Genomic DNA, 24,656 nt, shown 5'->3' on the forward strand with positions numbered 1-24,656 from the left:
TAAAGAGTATTTCTCTATTATAAGATTTAAGTGTTAATACGAATTGTCATATAAATGGAACGAGAAAAAAAATTAAGAAAAAAATGTTGACTTAAACAAAATTTTTAACTATTTATATATAACAACAATATTTCTTAGTATCTATCTATCTATCCTATTTAAGAGCTGCGCTCTTGTCGATGGAGCTCTTGCCACTCACTACGACTTTCAGCGAGTCTCCTCACCTCTTGATACGACACGACACCATCTCCTTCGTTGATCTGCCTGATGTAACTATGCCTCGGTCTCCCTCTTCCCCTTCTTGCTTCTATCTTTATTTCTTAGTGTAGTATGATTAAATATAATTTAATAAAAATACAACTAAGTTTTGTAGATACAGTTATAGAATCAAATCAACTCACATAAATTCAATCGAATTCGAAAAAGACTGTCTCATAGTTGAATTAATTAATGTAGATTCAAATTCTAAATTAAACATAATACTTCCTATTATGGAATTAATAAAATTCCGTCATAAATTTATAAATAAATGCATAAATAACCCTTATAATGCTTTTAACAAAAAGTTTTTGTTACGTATAATACTTAATGGTCGAGGATGGGAAGCAGCGTCCCTCTTAAAACATTGACAAATCCTAACTGCGGTTACCAACTTCTGCAGGCGAGACAACTATTGACAAAATCTCTATTATTAGGGAAGCCTATCAACAGTAGCTTAACTAATTTGATGATAATACATAGTATACTTTTTTTTTTTTATACAACTTAGAATGGCAAACAAGCTGACGGCCCACCTGATGGAAAGTGGTAACCGTCGCCTATAGACATGAGCAGTACTATGGACATAACAGAGTATACTGTTTCGCCCATAATACCCCTCCCCCCATGAGTTGCCATTCCTGAGGACTCAGGTGTTATTCATCTGTACCCTATGAATTTAGGCCATATCCCACCCTTCAAACCGAAACATAGAGGGGGGAAAGGGATTGTTAGTAATGGAGACTGAGAATCCCATTGCTAGCAATATACCCAACCAGATCGACCTCCTCGCGGTTCTCCTTGGAAAGTATCATGGTTAATTCCTGATGAATTTATCATGATGGGCTAACTGGCCTGTTTTCATTCTCATCTATCACTCTTCAATGGTGCTCCGTCAGCGTATCCCATTAGCGCAGGCGGGTTTACCATACCATTTTCACCCATAAAAAAAAACCGAAACACAGTCATGCAAACATAACTGCTTCACGGTAGAAACACGAATGGGACAGAGGTACCCAAGCAATCGACTTTTGTACAAAGTCTCCCTCTAGTAATACGCTAATATTACGCTAGTTTTATTAAAAAAAAAAATAATGTGAAAATATACGTTTTCGTATTTTTTGTTTTTATTTCTACCCCTTGATGTCGTAATAAATCACTTAATGATTTTGAACTTTAGTAAACAGTATCAATGTACCTTTTCATTCCAAATACTATATTTGGAATGAAAAGGTACATTGATACTTTTTATATCAATCACACGAACTTAGTTACGTTTTCAGCTAATCTTACATTCCCACTACTATTGTAAAATGCGATTTTATTGCGACATTTGGATGGATGTTTGCTTGTTACTTTTTCACGCGTTATTTTTGTTTAATGCTATTATGGTGGTAAATAAGCATATGACCCGTCTGATGGTAATTGGGCTACTGTCGCCTATGGACGCCTGTAATGCCAGGGATGTCGCGTACCCGTTGCCGACACTTAAGAAATCTTACTATACCCTTTTTAAATAACTCCAATGATGTAGTCTTTAGAATTTGAATGAAATTTACTATATGAATAAGTTATATCCTCACGTATATAATGTAATAATAATAATATAAATAATAAACTCTTTATTGCGCACAGTAGAGATGTATACAAGGAGTATTTATACAGAATGTGCATATACAAAAGGCGGCCTTATCGCTAAAAGCAATCTCTTACAGACAACCTGGATGTACTGGTTCACAAAGAAAAAATCACGGAATGCATTTAATCTATACTAATAATATAAACAGGATATATTGGATTGTTTGTTTGTATCGGATAAACTTAAAAACTAAACCGATTTTAAAAATTCTTACATCTATAAAAAGTTACAATATCAAAAAGTAATATAGGCTACATATTATGTTCGAAAATTCTATCTACTTCTATCTAAGTTTACGAATCCGAGTCGAATCGCCAGTGTAATATAAAATGACAAAATGTTCCTTTTTCAAATCTCCTCAAATAATACTAGTGTAGATACACATGGAATAATATCATATTTCAAGGTATTACTCTCGTATGATCAATAATTTAAACCATCCAATAATAATTAGGTCAGGCAATATCGTACTCACCGTTTATGTACAGATCTGTGGTTTTATTGACCTTTCCAACGTGATTGGTTGCAATACAGGTGTATTTACCACAATGTTCCAATGAAACACGTTTTATAATTAGTACGCTGAAAAGCTCCGCACTCCTTTCTGTTATCTGTAATTGGTGTTACACAAGGATCGATCATTGGTCCCGTTCTAGTTTAGATAACTTTAAAAACGAGGACAGCTTCAATTCACTTTTTATAAACTGATTTTGATAATTCTCTTTGCATCCTGTTGATAACAGGGTTCTTACATTCGTGTTTATATAAATTCTATCACATATAACATGTTTTTGTTATACTTAATCGAAAAATAACTCTAAAACCTGAGTTTTAAAACAGTAAAATTATCTACATTAAAACAAATTGTTTTATATAATTGTGGCTTCTTTAATATATGCCGTTTACTTTGACCTTTATTGAATCGGGTCAACACTAAATAACGACGAATAATATTTAAAAAGAAAATACTCGACTTCAAAAAAAGAGGTATTCTATTTAATTGTATTTTTTATCTTTATTACATTAAAATTCCGTTATTTATAAAGGAATTTTTATCTGAGAGGATACACTTTCGAATTCGTCTTATAGAAATTTTATTAAAATCGGTATAGTTGTTTAGTGTTTAAATCAAAATGTGTGATAAAACAAGTAAGTAATTGAAGTCGACGTTATTTGTAGAATATCTTAAATTATTCACTTTAAGTACATAATAATATTAAAGTATTATTTAACATATTATTGTTTACTGACAAAGTTAAAATATTCTGTTCCATAAAGAAACTTATTATAAATAAAGCTTCGAAAACAAAACAAATTTTCGAACAAACAAGCAAACAACATTTTAATTAACCTGGCATTAATTAAAATTTAGGAAACTTATAATATTCTTCATTGCGAGCTACCTGTTTAGTATTTTAACGAACTTTATAAATTAAAAAAGTTCTTTTAAATAAAGAGAAATGTGAATAAACAAAAGTTCTGATTGATTCATTAAAACGAAACTACTAAAGCTATAAAAACAAAATGTACGCAGATCTTTGAAAATTTGTCACCTGAAGAGATAAAAAGGAAATACAACTTTGTATGGAGCTCCATCAAGTTGGAATTAACAATCATCAAAAACAAGTTAGATACCTTTAAACTAGCAGGAATCTTCTTTCCGTCTTTCAACCATGAAAAATAAATGGGTGGATCACCACTGATGATGTTACACGTTATTTGCACAATTTGTCCCTCTTTTAGTCCTGATCCGACTCGAAGTTCATCTAACTCTGGTGCCTCTACCACCTGGATTTCAAACGATCTGAAATCGGTATCAAATTTATGATTTTATTTATATATTTATTTATACTTCATTGAACACAAAAATTACATTGCTTTAAGGTATTTTATTTACATTAAATAAAGTTTTGGCTTTTGAATTTACGACTGGCCGTCTTTCTGATGCCAATTATCTTTCAGAATACATTTGATGGTGGTACTCGCCAACTGCGGTATGGAAGAAAGTACTGAAGGAAAGGAGGACGTTAGGTGTGAGTAAAAAACATTAATAAAAAGTAATGAAAGATTTATGGGAAAACGGAAACAGGGACACTGCAGCTACCTTTATTAACCACTAAACGAAATTGAAATATAAAATAAATAATTTATGTTAGTATGTATAGCTTCTTTTTTTATTTATACAACTTAGAATGGCAAACAAGCTGACGGCCCACCTGATGGAAAGTGGTAACCGTCGCCTATAGACATGAGCAGTACCATGGACATAACAGAGTATACTGTTTCGCCCATGATACCCCAATGCGTTGCTATTCCTGAGGACTCAGGTGTTATTCCTCTGTACCCTGTAAATTCACGCGATATCCCACTCTTCAAACCGAAATACAGCCATGCAAACACAACTGCTTCATGGTAGAAACATGAGTAGGACAGAGGTACCCAAGCAATTGACTTTTGTACAAAGTCTCCCTCTGGTAAACCAATCTATAATTCTATTATATATACTAACAAAAGAAACAATCAAGCAAAATTTGTTGATTTTCTTAGCAATACGTAGTTACCATGGCCTTACAACATAATAATCTTGAGTTACAGTAAATGCCCAATAATTTTATAAATTATCCTTAATGATGTATATATTCTCAAGATATATTTAAGTAGATCCAATTTTGTTTCGAATATTACATATTTCAGTATTACCTACCACATATTTTCAACCAACTTCAAAAAGAAGGAAGTTTTAAAATCATTTTATGGAGAAAGCCATACAACAGTGGACAGATAACGGGCAATATTAAGATGACGATGTCTGTGAAATTTATTACTTATATTTAAAAAAAAAAAATTAAAAAAGTTACCGTCTAGCCATTTCTCCTGAAGGACTATAAACTATACATGTATATATGTCTCCATTCTCCTCCTTAACTATTTTCTGTATATTTAAAGCACCATTTTCGCTTCGCTCAAAGATTTGTCTTTTTCTACGTTTCCTCGTATTTGTGAAATAGGTTCTCTTATATCTTGTATGTTGTGGGAACGAGGTGCTGATAATTTTCTTTCCTTTATGTTCCCATTCAAGTTTGCTGTAATAACAGTTTACTATTGTCATTAAACTTTTACTGCAAGAACATGTAAAGCAGAATACCTATATAATTAAAACTAATTAACCTCATTTAAATTTTGTAGTTAGTTAATCAAATTTGTACCATCATTATGCCGATAACATACGCAGTACATGTAATATTAAACGCAATTATACATAATATACAAGCAGCGTAATGGACGACTGTCCCCAAAGAGAATTTAATAATATAATCATTACTACAATCTCGATGCACTACGCAAGTCACACAGCCACGCGAGAGATTACATATATAAATGCCACAAACACAAACATATAATAGTGTATTATAGTTCAAATACAAATTAAAATTATTTGTGTTTTAACTTAGAATTTACAGTGTGGTAGCTAGTAATAGTATTCTTGACTTATAGATCGCAAAGGTCATGAGTTAGAATCTTGTAAATACCAAAAACTGTCAGTCAATTTCCAATTAACTATCTGGTAATGGAAAACACAAATAATAAACCAAATTAGAGAGACGGCAGTACGCTCGTCTCCCCACACGTTGGATTATAATACGCTTTGCGAAACGTAGGCACGATCGAGTTACATTTTCAACATAACGACAGCAGTCGACTAATTGGAGGAAACGGATTATTTTCAGGTCGACCTCCACACGGTTCTCCCTGGAAACCATCGCGGTTAATTCCTGTAGTATTCATAATTGTGAACCAACTGACCTGCTTTTATTCTCACCTATTACTCATTGATCTCTCGTCAGTGCATACCACTAGCGCAGTCTGAAATACTATTCTATTGTAATTCATTTAAAGGGGGGGGGGGGGGTTGGAAGGGATTGTTAATAATGAAGACTAAGAATCCCATTGCTAGCAATATACCCAACCAGGTCGACCTCCTCGCAGCTCTCCCTGGAAACTATCATGGCAAATTCCTGATGAATTCATCATGATGGGCTGTTTTCATTCTCATCTATCACCCTTCACTGGTGCTCTGCAAGCGTATACCGTTAGCGCAGGCGGGGTTGCCATACTATTTTCACCCAACAAAAAAAAATCCCTTTAAAAAAATGCATTTGATTACCACATTAGTTGTAGACACAATTATTTTTCGTTCTTTATTTAAATGTACATATTTCTAGCTTTACAAATGACGTATTAAAGATTAAAAAAATAAAATACCTTATAGGATATCCGTAGTATGGACACCTAAGGTGAAGTCCCTCTCCGCTTTGAACTTTAATAGGTGGCAATGTTCTTATATAAGGTGGACCTATAATTATATATAATAATTGCTATACAATCTTCTACCGAAAAAAATATTTTATACTGTTAGATAATTAAGGTTTTCATTTTGTATTTATATATTTACGTCAGACTACGTTACGACTTGCTTGTATTTTTATACAACTTAGAATGGCAAACAAGCTGACGGCCCACCTGATGAAAAGTGTTAACCGTCGCCTATAGACATGAGCAGTACCATGGACATAACAGAGTATACTGTTACGCCTATGATACCTCCCATGCGTTGCCATTCCAGAGGACTCAGGTGTTATTCCTCTGTACCCAGTAAATTCACACCATATCCCACCCTTCAACTTACGCAATATAAATAAGCTTATTTTACCTAAATGCCGTCTGCACAAAATCAGTAATTCATTCTATGGTAATTGCATAAGATTTTATAATAAACTGCCGGAATCTGCATTAAATCTGACAGAGAGGCAATTCAAATCTTATATTAAACAATTTTTATGTAAGAAAGCCTATTACAGGATAGACGAATTCATAGATGACAACATATCAAGTAAATAATTAGTTTATTAGCATACAACGTTATAATTTTATTTTCTCATTGCTTTCTTGATTTAATTGATTAATTTTAGAAATATGAAAGCGTAGCGGTTTTTTGTATTAATTGCCGCATGCATTCTTATGTAAAATGTGAATACTATAACTATCAGATGGCAATTGTGAGTAGCTTTGACGTGGTCTAGTGTTTTGAGTAGTCATGCTCACTAAAATGTCCAGACTTGTGGCGGCGTGGTGGGCCGGGTCATTGGGCTCCCTAAAATATGGTCGAGCGCAGTGATGGCTGGCTCATCCGTCATACTCGTGAACGGGTGCTGCTTGTAGGGACTGGTCTGCTCTAATCACTATGACTGATTTCCTCTTATTAATTGTTTAACCAGTTGGTTATGTATTCAATTTTTTTTATCTTTTTGAGTATTTAATTGAATTAGTGCTAATTGGTGGTTTGTATTCACACAATTAAACTTAAAAATGTAAAATAATAATAAAATTATTTAAAAGAGCATCACGCAAGTTTCTTGCTCGTTCTTCTTGTGATGAGACAGCTTTCCGAACGAGCGGTAAATTAAAAAAAATGTAATGACTTTTCAAAAGTGCTTCAATGTAAGTTTATTTGAATAAATGATTTCTATTCTATTCTATTCTATTCAAACCGAAACACAGCTATCTAAACACGACTGCTTCACGGTTGAAACACGAATGGGATAGAGGTACCCAAGCCATCGACTTTTGTACAAAGTCTCCCTCTGGTAATTATAATTAAACTGGTCCACAGGGATATTATTATTGATAAATTAATAATTTACAAGAAAAAAAAACGTAAATTATTCAATATGCTACGATTGAGAACAAACAAACAAAATATTAAAGGTTCAACCTTCAAGAAAATAGTAAACTTTCAAGAACAGAGCATATTCCTTTTTAAAAGGCCGGCAGCACACCTGCAATGCCGTTGGTGTTGTGGGTGATCATGAGCGGTAGTCACGTACCATCAGGTCAGCCGCATGCTCGTTTGCCCCTGTGTTGTAAAAAAAATGGTTATGTAAAAATACTTACCATAAATATCTATTCTTGCTTCATGGTTAGATTTAGTATCTCCTTCGATAGCAACACAAGAGTAAAGTCCCCCGTCATCCACTCTCGTCCTTGATATGTTTAAATGTGACACAACCCCCATACCTGATGATGACATAACTTGACCTACTGTATATCTGAAAATAATGTTTCAAACAAAATTTAGTACATGTTCCACAAAAAAAAAAAAACTAACTTGATTCGTAGCTAAACCAGTTACATCGTTTTAAAAACTAAAGAACTACTGCATCCAATTTTAATAAAATTTCTATTCTTTAGATCTGAAAGTATATCCTTTCAGATAAAAAGAGAATAAAAGAGATAGGCAGAAGTGTCCCTCTTAAATCATATTAAGGCCTAATTGCGGTTGCCAACCCCTTGCCAAGCATGGCAGCTACTGGCAAAACCTTCCAATAAAGGAAGGCGTATGTTCAGCAATGAAAAATTAACGGCTAATATAAGGCTAATATATGCTATATTCTGCCATGATATATATTTTCATAAATATATAAAATTAATTAATAATAATAATAAATATAATTATAAATCTAGTATTTGCCAAAACTTTTATTAAATCAGCAATAGCTTACCTAGAATCTGTATTCAAAGATATAACTACACCATCTCGCTCCCATAAGAATCTTGGAGGCCTGTCAGCTGTCGCTGTACACTGCAAACTAATCTGAAAAACATTTAAAAGCAAACCATCATTATCTATCAAATTAAAGCACGTATTTTTTTTTTAACATAGAGAGCAAACGAGCATTGGCATACCTATTGGTACGTGATTACCACCGCCCAAAGGCATTCGCAACATCAAAGAAATATGCTTTTTTTAGCTTAGAAATACTGCTGCTGGAGGGAAAGTTGATGGACAATTCGAAAAAAACAATCAAATTGTCTTGACATTTGAGCGGGATTTTCTTGATTTTTTTGCGTGGTTGGATGTCTTATCGAAATCGGCAAAAATTTGTGCCTTCGAGAAAACTTGCGACAGCTCTTGGAGGCTCCATGCCGACGGGGTTTCCAGACTGACAAGCCAGTTCGCACCGCACGGCGGTCTGCGCTTACCTACTCCTCTTTCTCGCATTCCAGAACACTTTTATACGAACTTTCCGGACAAACCTCGTAGAGAGCAAACGAGCATTGGCATACCTATTGGTACGTGATTACCACCGCCCAAAGGCATTCGCAACATCAAAGAAATATGCTTTTTTTAGCTTAGAAATACTGCTGCTGAAAGTTGATTCTAAAACATAGATGTGCGTGGAAGAAAGTGTCTTGAAAAACGCACAGTGGAGGATCGCCACTCATCCAGATAGTTGGAATTGAAATTAAGTTTGTAGCGAGTTACTCTTTTCTTGAAGGTTTCATTGTTGTATCTATTTGGAAATATTGCTGCTGAGTAGGTCCTATTGTTTGGTTGGGCGTGGAAGAAGGTATTTACAGAAGTTTACGGTGGAGGGCAGGCACTAATCCAAATGATATGAATTAGATTTATTGCTAATGAATAATAAATAAAATACGCATATTTTAATGCAACATAAAATGGCAAACAAGCTGAAGGCTCACCTGATGGAAAGCGGTAACCGTGCACCAGCACCATGGATATCATAGTGATGCTATTCCTAGACTGTGGATTAAGATGATATGCATCCGTATTCTGTAATTTTACTGCCATATCTTACCCTTTAAACCAAAATACCTGACGTGGCGACTACTGGCAAACCCCTCTCCTCTCCTAATAGGGGAAGACTATGTTCAGCAGTGAACAGTTAACGACAGATATGGTACGGATATGCTCAACAGCTGCTTCATGACAAATATACATATATGGATGGCCTAATGGGACAGATGGGACAGAGAGACCCAAGAAATTGACTTTTGTACCAAGTCTCCCTCTTATATACATGTACTTTAAATAATACAATTATTACTACTTAAACTTAAACTTAACTTAAACTTTTTGATTTTAAAATACTGATATAATTTATTATTCAGAAAGAACAATTATACGAAACTTCGTAAAGTTATCTAACGCAAAGTCGCAGTATTAAAATTTATTATTCTACTAAGCAAATTAAGAATTATGCTTACTGTAGTCAGCAAGACTAATAAATTGTAGACGTAGCAAAAAAGAAATACAATGTAATATTATTTTCAGTTAGAAAATACAGAAAAGGGCGTTTCAAGTTAGTTTTAATTTTTTTGATATATATTCATACATTTGGCCTTGTATTTAGAGTTGTGAAAGAGAGATAAAAAAGACAATCTGTAAATCCAGGATTACTTTGTATCAATCATTGTTACTTATTTCTTATTATTTTAATTCTTCCATATTTACCAGAGGGAGACTGTACAAAAGTCGATTGCTTGGGTACCTCTGTCCCATTCGTGTTTCAACCGTGAAGCAGTTGTGTTTGCATGTCTGTATTTCAGTTTGAAGGATGGTATATGGCGTGAATTTACAAGGTACAGAGGAATAACATCTGAGTCCTCAGGAATGGCAACGCATGGGGGGTATCATTGGCGAAACAGTATACTCTGTTATGTCCATGGTACTGCTCATGTCTATAGACGACGGTTACCACGTTTCATCAGGTGGACCGTCAGCTTGTTTGCCATTCTAAATTGTATAAAAAAAAAAATAATTATAACAAAATTGTAATTGTATATAAATTGAATATTGTTATTAATAATATGCATTATCTTCCAGCCTGCTCTATTCCAGGCCATATCTTTGACCTCCTTATACAATATATTTCCTTTATCTGTCCCATGTAGATATTTCTCGATCCCTTTCTCTTTTACCCTCTACTATTCCTTCTTATGTGCTCTTCAAAAAATCGTCATGTCGTATAAGATGCCCCATAATTTTGCCTCTTCTATTCTATATTGTTCTTATTATCGTATTCTTCTTATTTGTCCTTTTTAAGACTTCTTCATTCGTTACTTTTTTCTGTCCAGCTTATTTTTTCCATTCTCCTCCATGTCCACATTTCGAATGCCTCAAGCATCTATCTTTCCTTTTGCATTACTCGTATTGTCCATATTTTACACCCGTATAAGACTACGCTCCGAATCTAAATTTTTATATTTTTCTTACGGATTATTTTTGATAGTTTTGATGTAAAAATAAATTTTTTGTTACATATTACGCTGACAACAAATAATAATTGGGATAAGAGTAAGATGCAATTGCGTTTTGCAACGTTTTGCGATTGTTATTCTAGATATAATAATAAACGAACACCTAGCGTCCTCTGTTATTATACTTCCTAAGTACTTTAAGTTCTTAATATTTTAGATAGAAGAAAATATAAAATTAATTTGGATTGGAGAAAATATAAACAAGATTAATGCATACTGCTATTAAAACTTCTTGACTATGCAGATGGTATTAAATAAGGCATTATTTTTAAAATAAAATAAAACTATTGGCCGTTTCCTGCAAATCTAGCTCCACGTTATTTTATTTTAAATAAAGTAGGACACTTTCTTCCACTGAGTTTATAATAAAATGTTTTTTATTATTTATACACACTTCATGACGATTTAGACGCATTTCAGAGGGACTGGTTTGAGATCACGCAGGGCAAAGAGTTTTGGAAGGAGATGGGGAAGACCTTTGCCCAGCAGTGAGACGTCATGGGTTAATAAAAGAATAGAATATTTAATACTTACTACACACTTATACTGTTTCGAAAGATTACCCTCAGACATATTTATAATAAATAAAAATTTTGTCATAAAAAAAATTCTTTTTCATCACAAAGGTGCAAACAAGCATACAATCCCTCTCATGGTAAACAGTCACTGTAGCCTATGAACGTCTGCAACACTAAGGGTATCACGTGCACGTTGCCAATCCTGAAGAAACCTTAATACACACTTTTGGAAGAACCCCATACTGTAGTCTCTGAGAAAAATCTTTGACATCTTCAGTCATTCCACAACTTGAGTGTTCTGAGTGGAAGCTCCTTTGAAACAGCACTGCGTGTGACCATTTTAGTTTTAGGGTATGAAGATGGATTTCCAGTCAATGGCGAGCAGTGTAATGATAAAAGGTGGATGCAACACGTTGAAGAGTTACATACATACATATCTGTCACGCCTGTCTCCCATTAGGGTAGGCAGAAATAATGGAACGCCAAATGCTTCGATTCAAACAAACCTCTTTCGCTTCTTCCACATTCATCAATCTTTTCATAGACGCTCGCCGGTTACGGGTACTTTTAATTTGGCCCTTCTTCAGCACGTCGCCTATTTGGTCAACATACGTCCATCTAGGGCGGCCCCTATCGATATCGTTGAAGAGTTCTTTAACACAAAATCTTTTTTTATTTACATAAAATAGAGACCTATTACTTACGTCTTCTCCTGGAGTAACAAATTTATCGCTGAAGTGTTGTGTAATAACCACATTCCCAGGCCCAATATCTCTTTTGTGTCTGTACGTTTTGATATCTGAAAAAAATATATCATTATAGATCATAACATATTCCCTTAGTAAGAGAGATGATATAGAAAACATGGCTTTATCACTCTAACGTGGTATAATATATTACACCGATTAGAACACAAAAGTCGTGAGTTCGAGTCTGGTGGTTAGAATTTTTTGTATTAATATAAATGCCAAACTAATTATCTGGTTATGGAAAACACTGTTAACGAAATATTTTATTCCTTGCGACGGCAATAGGCTCACCCGCTATCCATTTGCAATCTAACATGCTAGGTAGATTTTGAAAGAAGAGAGAAGAAATACAGTTATATATATATATATATATATATATATATATATATATATATATATATATATATATATATATATATATATATATATATATGTATGTATATATATATATATATATAATTAATAATATATATTTAATTCAAGTAATTTAAATTGTTGGGTGTCACCTAATGAATGTAAATTATTAAAGTTTTTATTAATTTGATGCCATTTAATAATTCAATTCCATTTTAATATTTTTTAAACACAAAGCCTGCTGTGGTTGCCTCTAAATGTAAGAACAGTTAGCCGTGTGGATTACAGCTAACTGTTCTATGCAGTATAATGTATTGTAATGTTTCGCTTTTCTATCTTATGTTGGTGATCCTAAATAAATATATATTAACATAACATAATAATAAATTATTGTATTGTATTGTAAAAATCTTTATTGTACATAACTCAGATTAAACACTGGTAAATGATTTAATATACAATGGCGGACTTATCCCATAAAGGGATCTCTTACAGTCAACCTTTGAGAAGCTGAAAGAAAACTGTAGAATGTATAAGGGTAATAACCGTACAATTAAAGATAAACTAAATAATACCCAGTAAAAAAAAATTGAATATATAACACAATAAAAACAGCTTATAATATATAACAAATTATAATATATAACAATAAGCTATATGAATTAACGTTCTGTATATATAATTTTGTATCTGTCTATTATTATGAACCACATAGAGGTGAAATACACAAACCACATTTCAGATAGCAATTATTAATTCATTGAATACATTGTTATTCCGGTAATGCACTTGTGTATAATATATTACAATACAAATGAACGGTCTACTAATTTTCATACTAATCCTTCGCTTACGTGTAATGTGTGGGGATATCTAATTAGAGATTTTAAAATATTTAGAAAGGACTTGGATTTTCGAATCACATTTTATTAATTTTTAGAAAATTCACGTCTCCCCTTTTAAGGAGAGGAGATGGCAAACTAACCCCCGGCAAAAGCACAGTCGGCCGGGGTTCAGGGCCCCAGGGAGAGAAACCGGCGTATAATGCGGGCAGAATCTAAGAGCACCGCTTTCTGCATCTTTCCCGGGAATGAGCCGCTTCGGAATCCCAACTGTCTGAGATATTGTTCCAGACTGATTGGGATATGACCGTTCACCGACATAACGATTGGAATGATTTCGGTGGATGTCACCCCCCACATTTCGGTCACCTCGTGAGCCAGGTCGAGATATTTTCTCTTTTTCTCAGTTAATTTTATTATTATTTCAACCGTTAACTGTCCACAACTGAACATAAGTCTACCCTATAAGAGGAGTCTTGCCAATAGTTGCCATGCTAGGCAGGCAGCTTGGTAACGACAGTTAGGCTTTTAGAGATATTTTAAGGGCGACGTTGCTACCCATCCTTCGATCGTAAGTTCCTTTAGTCGCCTCTTACGACATCCACAAGAAAAGAAGGGATAGCCTATTCTGTGCCGGGACCACATGGAACGTTAGATAATACTTAACATACATTACGTTCTCGACTATAAAAATCTTAACCCAGATTAGATACCTTGTAAATTTACTGCCATAAAATCTAACTACTAATAAACCGTTAACTGCTGTGATTACATTGTAACATTGCCAATGTAATTTATTTTATACACGTCGTGTACTACGAGTAGTCGCATCTTAATACGTTTTGAGCTCAATCGTAATTTAACTTCTACCACATTGTAATATAACTACAGACATATCTCGTACTTACGCGATAGGTAGGAGTCAACGATAACTGCGTAAGTCGAGTTCGCGTAAGTCGGGGTATAATCGTTAACGCTTTTCTGTAAGCTCCTGGCCTAATTGTGTCTATTTTGCAGGATACCTTCGGATATGGTCCTTAGCTTAACAACAATGTGGATAAAATGTAAGTAATCTCGATTTGTGTGATATTCAAACAATAAAATTGACGAAATTTTAAGAACGCGTAATTACGGGTTCGCGTAAGTCGAGGTATTACTGTATTACTATATACTACAAGATGAATGTACATCTTCGTCATTGTCCATATGGTCCCGGCATAGAATAAGCCACACCCTCACTACCCGTGAGTGAGTAATAGAGGCGACTAAGGGAACGCGAGGGATGGGCAGCAACGTTCCTCTTAAAACATCTCTAAAGCCTAACTGCGGTTGCCAATCCGCCTGCCAAGCATAGCAAGTACTAGCAGAACCTGGCTATACTTATATAGCCAGGTTCTGCTAGTACTTGCTATGCTTGGCAAACCCTTAGGTTATGTTCAGCAGTGGATCATTAAGGGCTGATATGATAATGATTCTACAAGATAAAGCATCAGGTGACAAAAATGAGTCAAGATTCAGCCCGCCAAATGTTACTTTAGCTGACAAAAATTTATACAAATTCAGTCATCCAGTGTACACATTATATATTTTTTCGGCAATAAAAACCAATTCATTGATCTAATGATTCGTTGTTACTAATTTATTTATTTATTTTACACTTTATTGCATCATTATAAAATAATAAATACAGTTAATTCTACTGAGAAGTGATACAAAAGGAGGCTTTATCGCTAAGCAATCTTTTGCAGACAATATTTGGGTAGAGGACATTGGGAAAAAGAGAAAGGGTAGGTGGCGCACCATTATATATATACTAATATATACAAACATATATACATATGTATATACATATATAAACAAATATACACATACTAATAGCACACATACAAACGGAGAGTATAAAAGTGGAAAATGAAAAGAAAACACGGGAAAATAATACTGAAATGGACTTTTGTTAGAAACTGGTTTTATTTAGGCGGTGTTTATGCGATAATTTCAATGAATGTTGTTTACTTTTTCATTAGGTTGCATTGAAACAGAATGTGTTACAAAATCTTTCATGTTACAATCACATAACTCACCGAGAAGCCTGGACGTTGCGACTTGAAAGGCACTTACTCTTCGCTTCGTTTTCCTGTGGGAGCTGGTTCTGTAATAAATATAACATTTGTATAGCTTCTTATTAATAAAATAACAGTAAATAATAACGTTCTATTAATTAAAACTCTTTTTAGATTTCTATACTCAAATGGTTAACGTGAAACCTTTCAAAAAAGGAAGTCAATTTATTTGATCCGATTACGCCACTAATTCTAAACGAATTTTCTCAATATTGGTTTCATGTTAATTCTGTGACAATTGAAATTGGTGTTTTTAAGGTGAAACCAGAGGGAGACTTTGTACAAAAGTCGATTGCTTGGGTACCTCTGTCCCATTCGTGTTTCAACCGCGAAGCAGTTGTGTTTGCATGGCTGTGTTTCGGTTTGAAGGGTGGGATATAACGTAAATTTACTGGGTACAGAGGAATAACACCTGAGTCCTCAAGAAAGGCAACGCATGGGCGTATCATGGGCGAAACAGTATACTCTGTTATGTTCATGGTACTGCTCATGTCTATAGGCGACGGTTACCACTTTCCATCAGGTGGGCCGTCAGCTTGTTTGCCATTCTAAGTTGTATAAAAAAAAAGAATTTTACTTGTAAAACATTTCGAAATATCATCATATCATTCGATAATGGTCCACTGCTGAGAATAGGCCTCACTAATAAGGGGCCAGCAGTGGTCATGCTTGGTAGGCGGATGGGCAACCACAGTTAGGCTTTGGTAATGTTTTAAGAGGAACACTGCTGCTATCTCTTTACCATTAAGTTCACTTAATCGCCTCTTACGTGGTCCACGGGAAATGAAGGGGTGAAGACACATTACATTGGAAATATGCAAGCATTATTTTAAATGTAATGTAATGCTAAACACCTTGTCAGTTGTCAGTGTATATGACAGTTCATAATTACAGTTCTTATGTACTAAATATATAATCTACTAAATATCATCCGTATCATAAATTACAAAACTGAAACCCTGTCCGATCATTATAAACTGTACAGAATATATATATATATATATATATATATATATATATATATATATATATATATATATATATATATATATAGATTAGGATTATATTTATATTAATGAATATATCGCTTTATTACTATTCAATAACGCACCGCCTACGTATTTCTTGGTTTGCCTAATGGTTGACTGGTAGAGAACACCATTCCGGTTTTTTTTTTATGGGTGAAAGTGGCATGGTAACCCTGCCTGCGCTAACTGGGTGAAGGGCGATAGATGAGAATGAAAACAGACAAGTTAGCCCATCATGATGAATTCGTCAGGAATTAACCATGATAGTTTCCAGGGGGAACCGCGAGGAGGTCGACCTGGTTGGGTATATTGCTAGCAAAGGGATTCTTAGTCTCCATTATTAACAATCCCTTCCCCCTCCCCCCAACCGTCCAAAAAAACATCAAAAAAATAATCAACTGAACACGTTAAAGTTTTTAAATAAATATAGAAGATAAATTATCTAATTAGAGATGGTCAAAAAGGCGTAGTTTAACAACGGATTTTAACTAAAAATTAAATTAATGAAATTCTGGCAGTTATCGTCATATAATGTTCAATTTGAATTTGTGACTTGACGTATTTATGTGTTAGGACTTTGAGCAGACAATCCGTGCGTTTGTTTGAATTGTTAGTGTGATTATAAATTTAATATAGGATTACAGACTTAGCTTATATAGATGGGGCATCGAGTATCAATACAGCTCAGTATTGAGTCGATCATTTTGTAATATTTGGAATGTTAAGTAAACAACTATTATTCAAGTAACTTTTATTTGTTTTAAACAATTAGTAAAAAAAAAACAAACTTTTCCTATATTGCGTTGATACATTTGAATGAATGACTTACAAAGACTGACTGTTATAGACAGAGCTATCATAGATTAGGTATCCATTACAATATTTTTTTTAAAAAAAACTATTCGCGCCATTTTCAGTGTTGCAAGTAATTAAGTTGAAAATTTCCCAAATCAGTGCGGTTTTTTTAATTAGATTTAGAAAGATTTTTTTTCTGTATTGATATAAATAAATATATTATTTATTATTTATATTATATTTAAATATATTTTCGTAAAAACAAACACAATGAAATGCTAGAATCTATTTTAGTTATTTTTCGTACGCAAACTCTTATGGAATATTACAACGGTTAAAATGCATATATTAAGAATATATTAATTACAAAAACGTGCCGTTCCAGCGATCTACTGTATGAAATGTTCAATTTGAATTTGTGACGTTGACGTATTTATATATTCAAATATTTATATGTTCATAAAAATCGTGACGTTTGTTTCCAAAAAACAGCAATATTCATAATTTTATATAGATTTATAGACAAACTTGCTTATATAGTATCGTTTAGAAAAAGTATAATAGGTCAGTTTTATGGGAATTTTGTAAAATTTTAAGATACCAAAGGATATGTTGGAATAAACAACTATTGTTAAATAAATTTTTATTTGTTTTAAACAATTTAAAAAAAAAAGCCTTTTCACTAAACGATTACTTGATACATTTGAATGAATGACTGTTCAAAGACTGAACTTTAATGTTAGACATAGACACCTATATAAATATACATTGTAAATAAATTTTTTAAAAAAAAAAACTAATTCATTTTCAGTGTTGCCAAGTTCTTCTCAATTGATCTATATACCGAACTGGACGGTTTTTTAATATAAAGATTATAATGTAAAAATTTTTCATAAGCTGTAAAATGATATGAATAAATATTATTATTTACTGTTTAAATATATTATTAATTAAAATGGCAGCTACTTTTGATATGAACACAAGTCTATTCTTAGATAAAAATAAAAGTAACAAATCAGCATAATTACGGTCTGTTTACCCTATTCTTTCAAATATATATATATTTGTAATTTTTTTTATTCTAATTCACGAATAAGTGGGTAAATAAGATGACTCAATTTTTAAGTATTTCTATAGAGGCATTCATTCCATCTATATGATCTAAGACATGATTGCCATGTAAAATTATCAACAATAGATATTGACAGGCACATGTAAAACGATGGAAGGCAAACCAGACAGGTCGTGTCAGACTCGAGTTAATATGAGCTCTTACTATGTTAAAATTTACAACTTAAATCCCAGGAAGGTATTAACTTGTTTATGTATTAATCTGGAGCTTTAAATTTGCACATCAATCTAAATATGGCGAGTATTTAGTATCTTTAATATATGTATTTATTACTAGCCGTTTCCCGCTGCTCTGTCCGCTTCTATGTAGTTTCCGTATATCATTCCCGTTGAAATCATATTGTAAATAATTTTGTAATAATTAATCATCATTTCAGCCATTACCTGTCCTCTGCTAAACACAGGTCTTCTCTACAGACTGCCATAAGGAACGGTCCTGAGCCACCTGCATTCACTGACTCCCTGCAATGCATTTAAAGCCATCACTCCAACTAGTAGGGGTTCTACACTGCACGTACCCGTATGGACTCACCGCTCAAGAAACTTTCTTCCCCATCCGTTATTGGTTCTTCGAGCTATGTGACCAGCCCATTGCCACTTCTTGCTTATCCTTACTTAATAATTAATAGTCAATGACAAAGATACAAACTAATAAAGACTTTAAATATATCGTCATAGTCGTAGAATACTAACGGATCTGACAAATATTACATATAAAGATCCGTCAGTATTCTACGACTATGACGATATGTCCAATGTGTTTATTTTTTTTTTTATTATTATATTTATTTAGTTTTCATTTCATTTAAAATATTTCGGTTAAACTGAATACTTACATTTGATCCTGTAACTTATTTATGTGTTTTGACTTTCGAGAATACATGAATAAAACGTGTTGCTTTGAAATGTTAATGCGATTATTAATGTAACATAGGACGATAGGTGAGTTGTGTCTAAAATTATAAACAATGTTGACATGGATAGGTAAACAACTGACGAGAAATCAGACAAGGGTATCTTAATACTACTCCGCAGATTTGTTGAAATTTTTTATTTATAATATTATTATAAGTATAAAAGTATAGACTAGCAACCAGGCTTTGTACAGATAGGTGCGTAAAAGATCTCTTATTTTTTTAAATAAAATCTAGTCCATGTAACTTGCTAATAATGTAGCTTTCTGCTGTTTAAGTATTTTTTTTTTTACTAACAAATAAAACTTTATATTATTAGTTTAGAAGGACATAATATATACTGGAGATTTGAAAAGTGTGTTCTGTCAGAAATTGGATAAAGAGGGTTCTAAAGTGTAGAGTACAATTATGGCGTGGTACAGTAGGCGGTCGTCGTACGACACCATAATCCCTGTCAGTATCCATTATCCTGTTATCCCTAACCCCATAAACCCTACAAAATCTGCCAGATTATAACCACACTCAAGTATTTGAAGTTACTCATTTGTATGGGTACTTTGTTTAATTTGCGAAAACAAATTTTATTAGATATTGATTTACGTATATTTATTGAGTGATTTGTTTGTTTATTATTTGATGTCTAACGGTTCAACTGATCGTCGTATATATATATATATATATATATATATATATATATATATATATATATATATATATAGTATATGAAATGTAGGATATCAGCTACTTTTAATCAAGGTTAATTTTATACATTTTTATTTTGTTTTATTGACACATAAAACAGATCACTACCAGAACTAAAAAAACTTAAATAGTATTTATATTTGTGATTCGGCTAGGTTATAATGCAATTAAGAGAACATTATGTGCACAGCTTGAGTAATTCATGTAAAGCAAACACATAAAATAAAGAAAATACATAAAATGCTTTATAAATATATAAAAGATAAAGCTATATAAAAAAATTATATTTTCAATAATATTTTACAAAATAGAAAACAAGTTTTTCCTAAAAAGTATTTTTTTTTTGTATCGAATATGACAATTAATGTATCTATTCCAATCAATTTAGCGAAGTTGCAGGTAAAAACTTGAAAATTTGTTCACAGACTAGACACAGCATTATTTGTAATAAAAAAATGGTGCCCAAAAAAAACACTGACCTTAATTATGACAAAACCAGTTATTTTAATTTAAAAACTAAACTACTAAATTGATTTCAATAAAATTTCTATAGAACTAAAGTATATGCTTTCAGATACTAAAAGAATCCAAATCTGTTTAAAACTTAAGTACGAAGTTATGTTTATGTATATATGTATATATATAGTATATATGTATGAGTATTATTATATACAGATGTGTATGTATTTTGATTTTAATTATATGACTTTGTACACATGTCAACATATTTATTATTTCTTAATAGAAAAAACTATACTGTTTCCTTCTATTATTGTACGCACACTGCCCGTTTGTAATTAATGCTCCTTTCCACTCATGGTTTGTTGGAAAAGAACTCTTACAGAGTTAAGCTCGCCTGTTGTACATCTTTATTTAATATATATTATATGTTTGTAATTTTTTGTGTACATTAAAGAATAAAGAAACATAAAAAATGCAACCAACCAATGAATACGTTTGTAAACGCATTACTTCAGGGGGAAAGGGATTGTTAGTAATGGAGACTGAGAATCCCATTGCTATCAATATACCCAACCAGGTCGACCTCCTCGCGGTTCCACCTGGAAACTATCATGGTTAATTCCTGATGAATTCATCATGATGGGCTAACTGGCCTGTTTTCATTTTCATCTATCACCCTTCACTGGTGCTCCGCCAGCGTATCCCGTTAACGCAGGCGGGGTTACCATATCATTTTCACCCATCAAAAAAAACGCATTACTTCAAAATTATTGCACTTAGGTATTTGGCTAATTATTATTTCTTGTGTTGGTAATTGTCAGAATAAGGTTTGTATAAAAGACAATACATAAAAAACGTATAGATGAGTGAAAAATTTGTGTTAAAAATCTATACACAACAAATGAGCGAGTGAGAATACAATAAATGTGAAAAGCAGATTTGGTCTCATTTTTATCATTATAAGTCATGTAAAGTCGATGTAGACAGATAGTTAATTTTATAAATAGGAGAAAAACCTGTCGTTTACAAAAACAACCATCAAAATTACTGTATTTTTTATCCTTTTATATACGAGTATATAAAAAGGAAGTATATCAGAAAAACAATTAAACATGATAGTGCAAAGGAGCGAGCTTATCTCCAAAAGAGATTTCTTTCAACAAACCCGATATGAGATAAACTGACAGTTTATTAGTAGTTACAGTCATACATGTGTACCAATCGACTTAAATGTTATAGTTAAAAATTAATAAATATGTTAGCAATGATATCGCCTAATAAAAACTACGTTAAATTCAAAATTTCTCTCTTTTTGTAATATGTCGGAAACATGTACAATTTGAAATATTACAATATATAAAAAAAAAACAAATCATAACAGTACTCACTTTTTAAATGCACACGAGTAAGCAAGTTACGAATTTTATGCAGCGGCACGGGAGCTTTCATGAAAGTCCGTTTAAAATGTAAAAAAACAGCCGGTATTCAGTGCATTTCGAATTGTATGAACGATACTGAATATTTTCCAGATGTTTATTTCAATGAAATTTATGTTGCACAAAGCAGAAAGGCCGAGATTCATATCATTGTCGTTCATATGCACGGATTTATATTAAAAGTTTTAACTAGAGAAGGTTGTTATATATATAAACTATAAGAATATTATAAAGATGTTAAATTTGATCTTACTACGATACTATGATTATACTAAACGATTACTGTAATGACAAATGTGCATCGTGTTAGTCAATCATATCACCTCTGTTCCATTCGTGTTTCTACCGTGAAGCAGTTGTGTTTGCATGGTTATGTTTCAATTTGAAGGATGAGATATGACAGTGAATTTACAGGGTACCTGAGTCCTCAGGAATGGTAACACATGGGGGGTATCATGAACGAAACAGTATACTCTGTTATGTCAATGGTACTGCTCATGTCTATAGGCGACGGTTACCACTTTCCAACAGGTGGGCCGACAGCTTGTTTGCCTTTCTAAGTCGCATAAAAACAAATGTATGGGCTATTTAATGACCATATAAATTTAGACACAGTACATTTAAATATATGTGAAAGACATAATGAACACGACAATAGAACAGAGATTTGACAAAGTAACTGTTGAGTTTCTTGCGGGCTCTTCTATCAAATAATAACTTTGCGAACCTTGTACAAGATTTAAAAAAAAAAAAACAAAACTATTTAAAAGTGCTTGTAAACAAGTTTATTTGATTAAAAAAAAATAATTTTAAATTGAATTTCAGATAAAAAAAGTATTTTCGAAATTGGATTAGAACTGACGAAGTTGTGTGGTAAAAAAACATTGAAAAAATACGACTAAATTCAGAACCTTCTTTATTTCGAAGTCGGTTAATAATACCTCAAAGTTTGAAGACGAAATGTATTTTACCAGTAATGTCCAAAGAAACCGAAACTTGGTCCTTCACGATTGCCCGTTTGCTTCAAGTTACTCAGCGAGCTATGGAGAGAACTTTTTTTTAATGGATGATAAAGGGGAAATGTTAACCCCGCCTGCGCTAACGGTATCCACTGGCGGGGCACCAGTGACGGGTGATAGGTAAAGATGAAAAGGTAGATCAGTTAGTCTATCGTGACGAATTCAATGATAAATTAGTCACGATAGTTTCCAGGGGGAACCGCGTGGAGGTTGACCTTATATGGAGAGAACTATGCTTGGAGTTTCTTTTCGTAACAGAATCCGAAATTAGAATATCCACTTAAGAACCAAAATGACTGACACATCCCGAAGGATAAGCTCAAAAGGCAATAGCGGTCAACGCTCAATGAATCAACAAGCGATGGAGAAGAGTCTTAAGTGGCGACTTCATATAGGCAAAAGCAGTGTAAGACAACTAGATGGAGTGACGACCTCAAATTCATTGCAGGAAGTCAGTGGATGTCGGTGGTTCAAGACCGTTCCTTATGACAGTCTATGTGGGATGCCTATTTTTAGCAATGGAAAGACAATTAATATTTTATATCAATGACTTATAATTAGTTACAATATAAAATTACAGTTAAAACTTACATTGATGTGTGCTGAGCTTCAACTTGTCGAGATGTATCTAAAAATAAAAAAAGCATAATTAGTAAATGAATATTTCACAGCAAGATAGTGCAACGTTGAATGAGAGAAGCAAATATAAAGTCTGTTAATAAATTAAATTGTCCACGAAAAGTCTCTTATACCTAAACCAAGAAATTCATCATTGCATGTTAGAATCTAAAGAGATAAAAATATGTTATACTTTATATAAATACCCAATTGACACTTCCTCGTTTCAGGTTCTCAAGGTTGACGAGAAGAAATCTCTTTAAGTGATAAATCCGTCTGTGTACTTTTTTTTGTTATATACTATAACTACAAAAACATATAAATAATAAAAAAATAAAAGTGAAATAATTTTTATTTTTAGTGTAACATCCAAAAATAAAGCTAGTTTTCTGTATAAATATAATAAAGAGTAAAAGACTTTTTATACGTTTGTTTATTTGTAATGTTGAAACTAGTTATTAATTGTCAGTTTTTCTTTGACGGAATTAAAACGTTGAGTCTTCTACGATTTTATTACTTCATAATCATCATAGCTTAACTGTACTTTAACTGTTAACTGTCCACTGCTGAACATAGGCCTTCTCTATTTATTTATTTGTAGGATTACCAACATAAGGTACAGTGAAACTTTTTTTTTTAGTATTTTAACACTTAACAGTGAGTTTTGCAACTGGAAAAAGTCTTGGATTAGAAACTGAATTCACTAATAGGCTTTTTAGTTCAAATAGTATGTCTTGAATCTTTTGTATGAAATTTATTTTGAAAAATAAGGCTATCATTAGCACAAAAGGCTTAACACCAGAGTAAACTTTAAGAAGTCACCCATCCATACGATAACGCGCCGGTGTGATCATGGACAGGGTACGGAAGCAAACCTATGGCGTGTTTGATATCACTTACATCCGTACCCTTCCCTCGTCCTTGTAATCGTGAATAATCAATTCTTCAAAA

At 32.8% G+C, this 24,656-nt stretch overlaps 1 protein-coding gene across 2 annotated transcripts in view; it reads right to left on the reverse strand.

The window, feature by feature from the left end:
• The window catches only part of LOC113511737 (cell adhesion molecule Dscam2-like), a 140,495-nt gene that overhangs the window by 17,992 nt on the left and 97,847 nt on the right, over window positions 1-24,656 (reverse strand). For both annotated transcript variants that reach the window (XM_052896771.1, XM_052896770.1), the window contains exons 5-13: window positions 23,679-23,715; window positions 15,562-15,629; window positions 12,240-12,334; window positions 8,458-8,549; window positions 7,850-8,004; window positions 6,161-6,251; window positions 4,756-4,980; window positions 3,533-3,701; window positions 2,373-2,508 (exon numbers count right to left, since the gene is read on the reverse strand). In XM_052896771.1, coding sequence (XP_052752731.1) covers window positions 2,373-2,508; window positions 3,533-3,701; window positions 4,756-4,980; window positions 6,161-6,251; window positions 7,850-8,004; window positions 8,458-8,549; window positions 12,240-12,334; window positions 15,562-15,629; window positions 23,679-23,715 — 1,068 coding nt within the window. The remainder of the gene's footprint in view (window positions 1-2,372; window positions 2,509-3,532; window positions 3,702-4,755; window positions 4,981-6,160; window positions 6,252-7,849; window positions 8,005-8,457; window positions 8,550-12,239; window positions 12,335-15,561; window positions 15,630-23,678; window positions 23,716-24,656) is intronic.

The sequence above is a fragment of the Galleria mellonella genome, unplaced genomic scaffold (assembly GCF_026898425.1).
Source record: "Galleria mellonella isolate WM207_F2 unplaced genomic scaffold, CSIRO_AGI_GalMel_v1 utg332, whole genome shotgun sequence".
In the NCBI taxonomy this organism is placed as follows: Eukaryota; Metazoa; Arthropoda; class Insecta; order Lepidoptera; family Pyralidae; genus Galleria; species Galleria mellonella.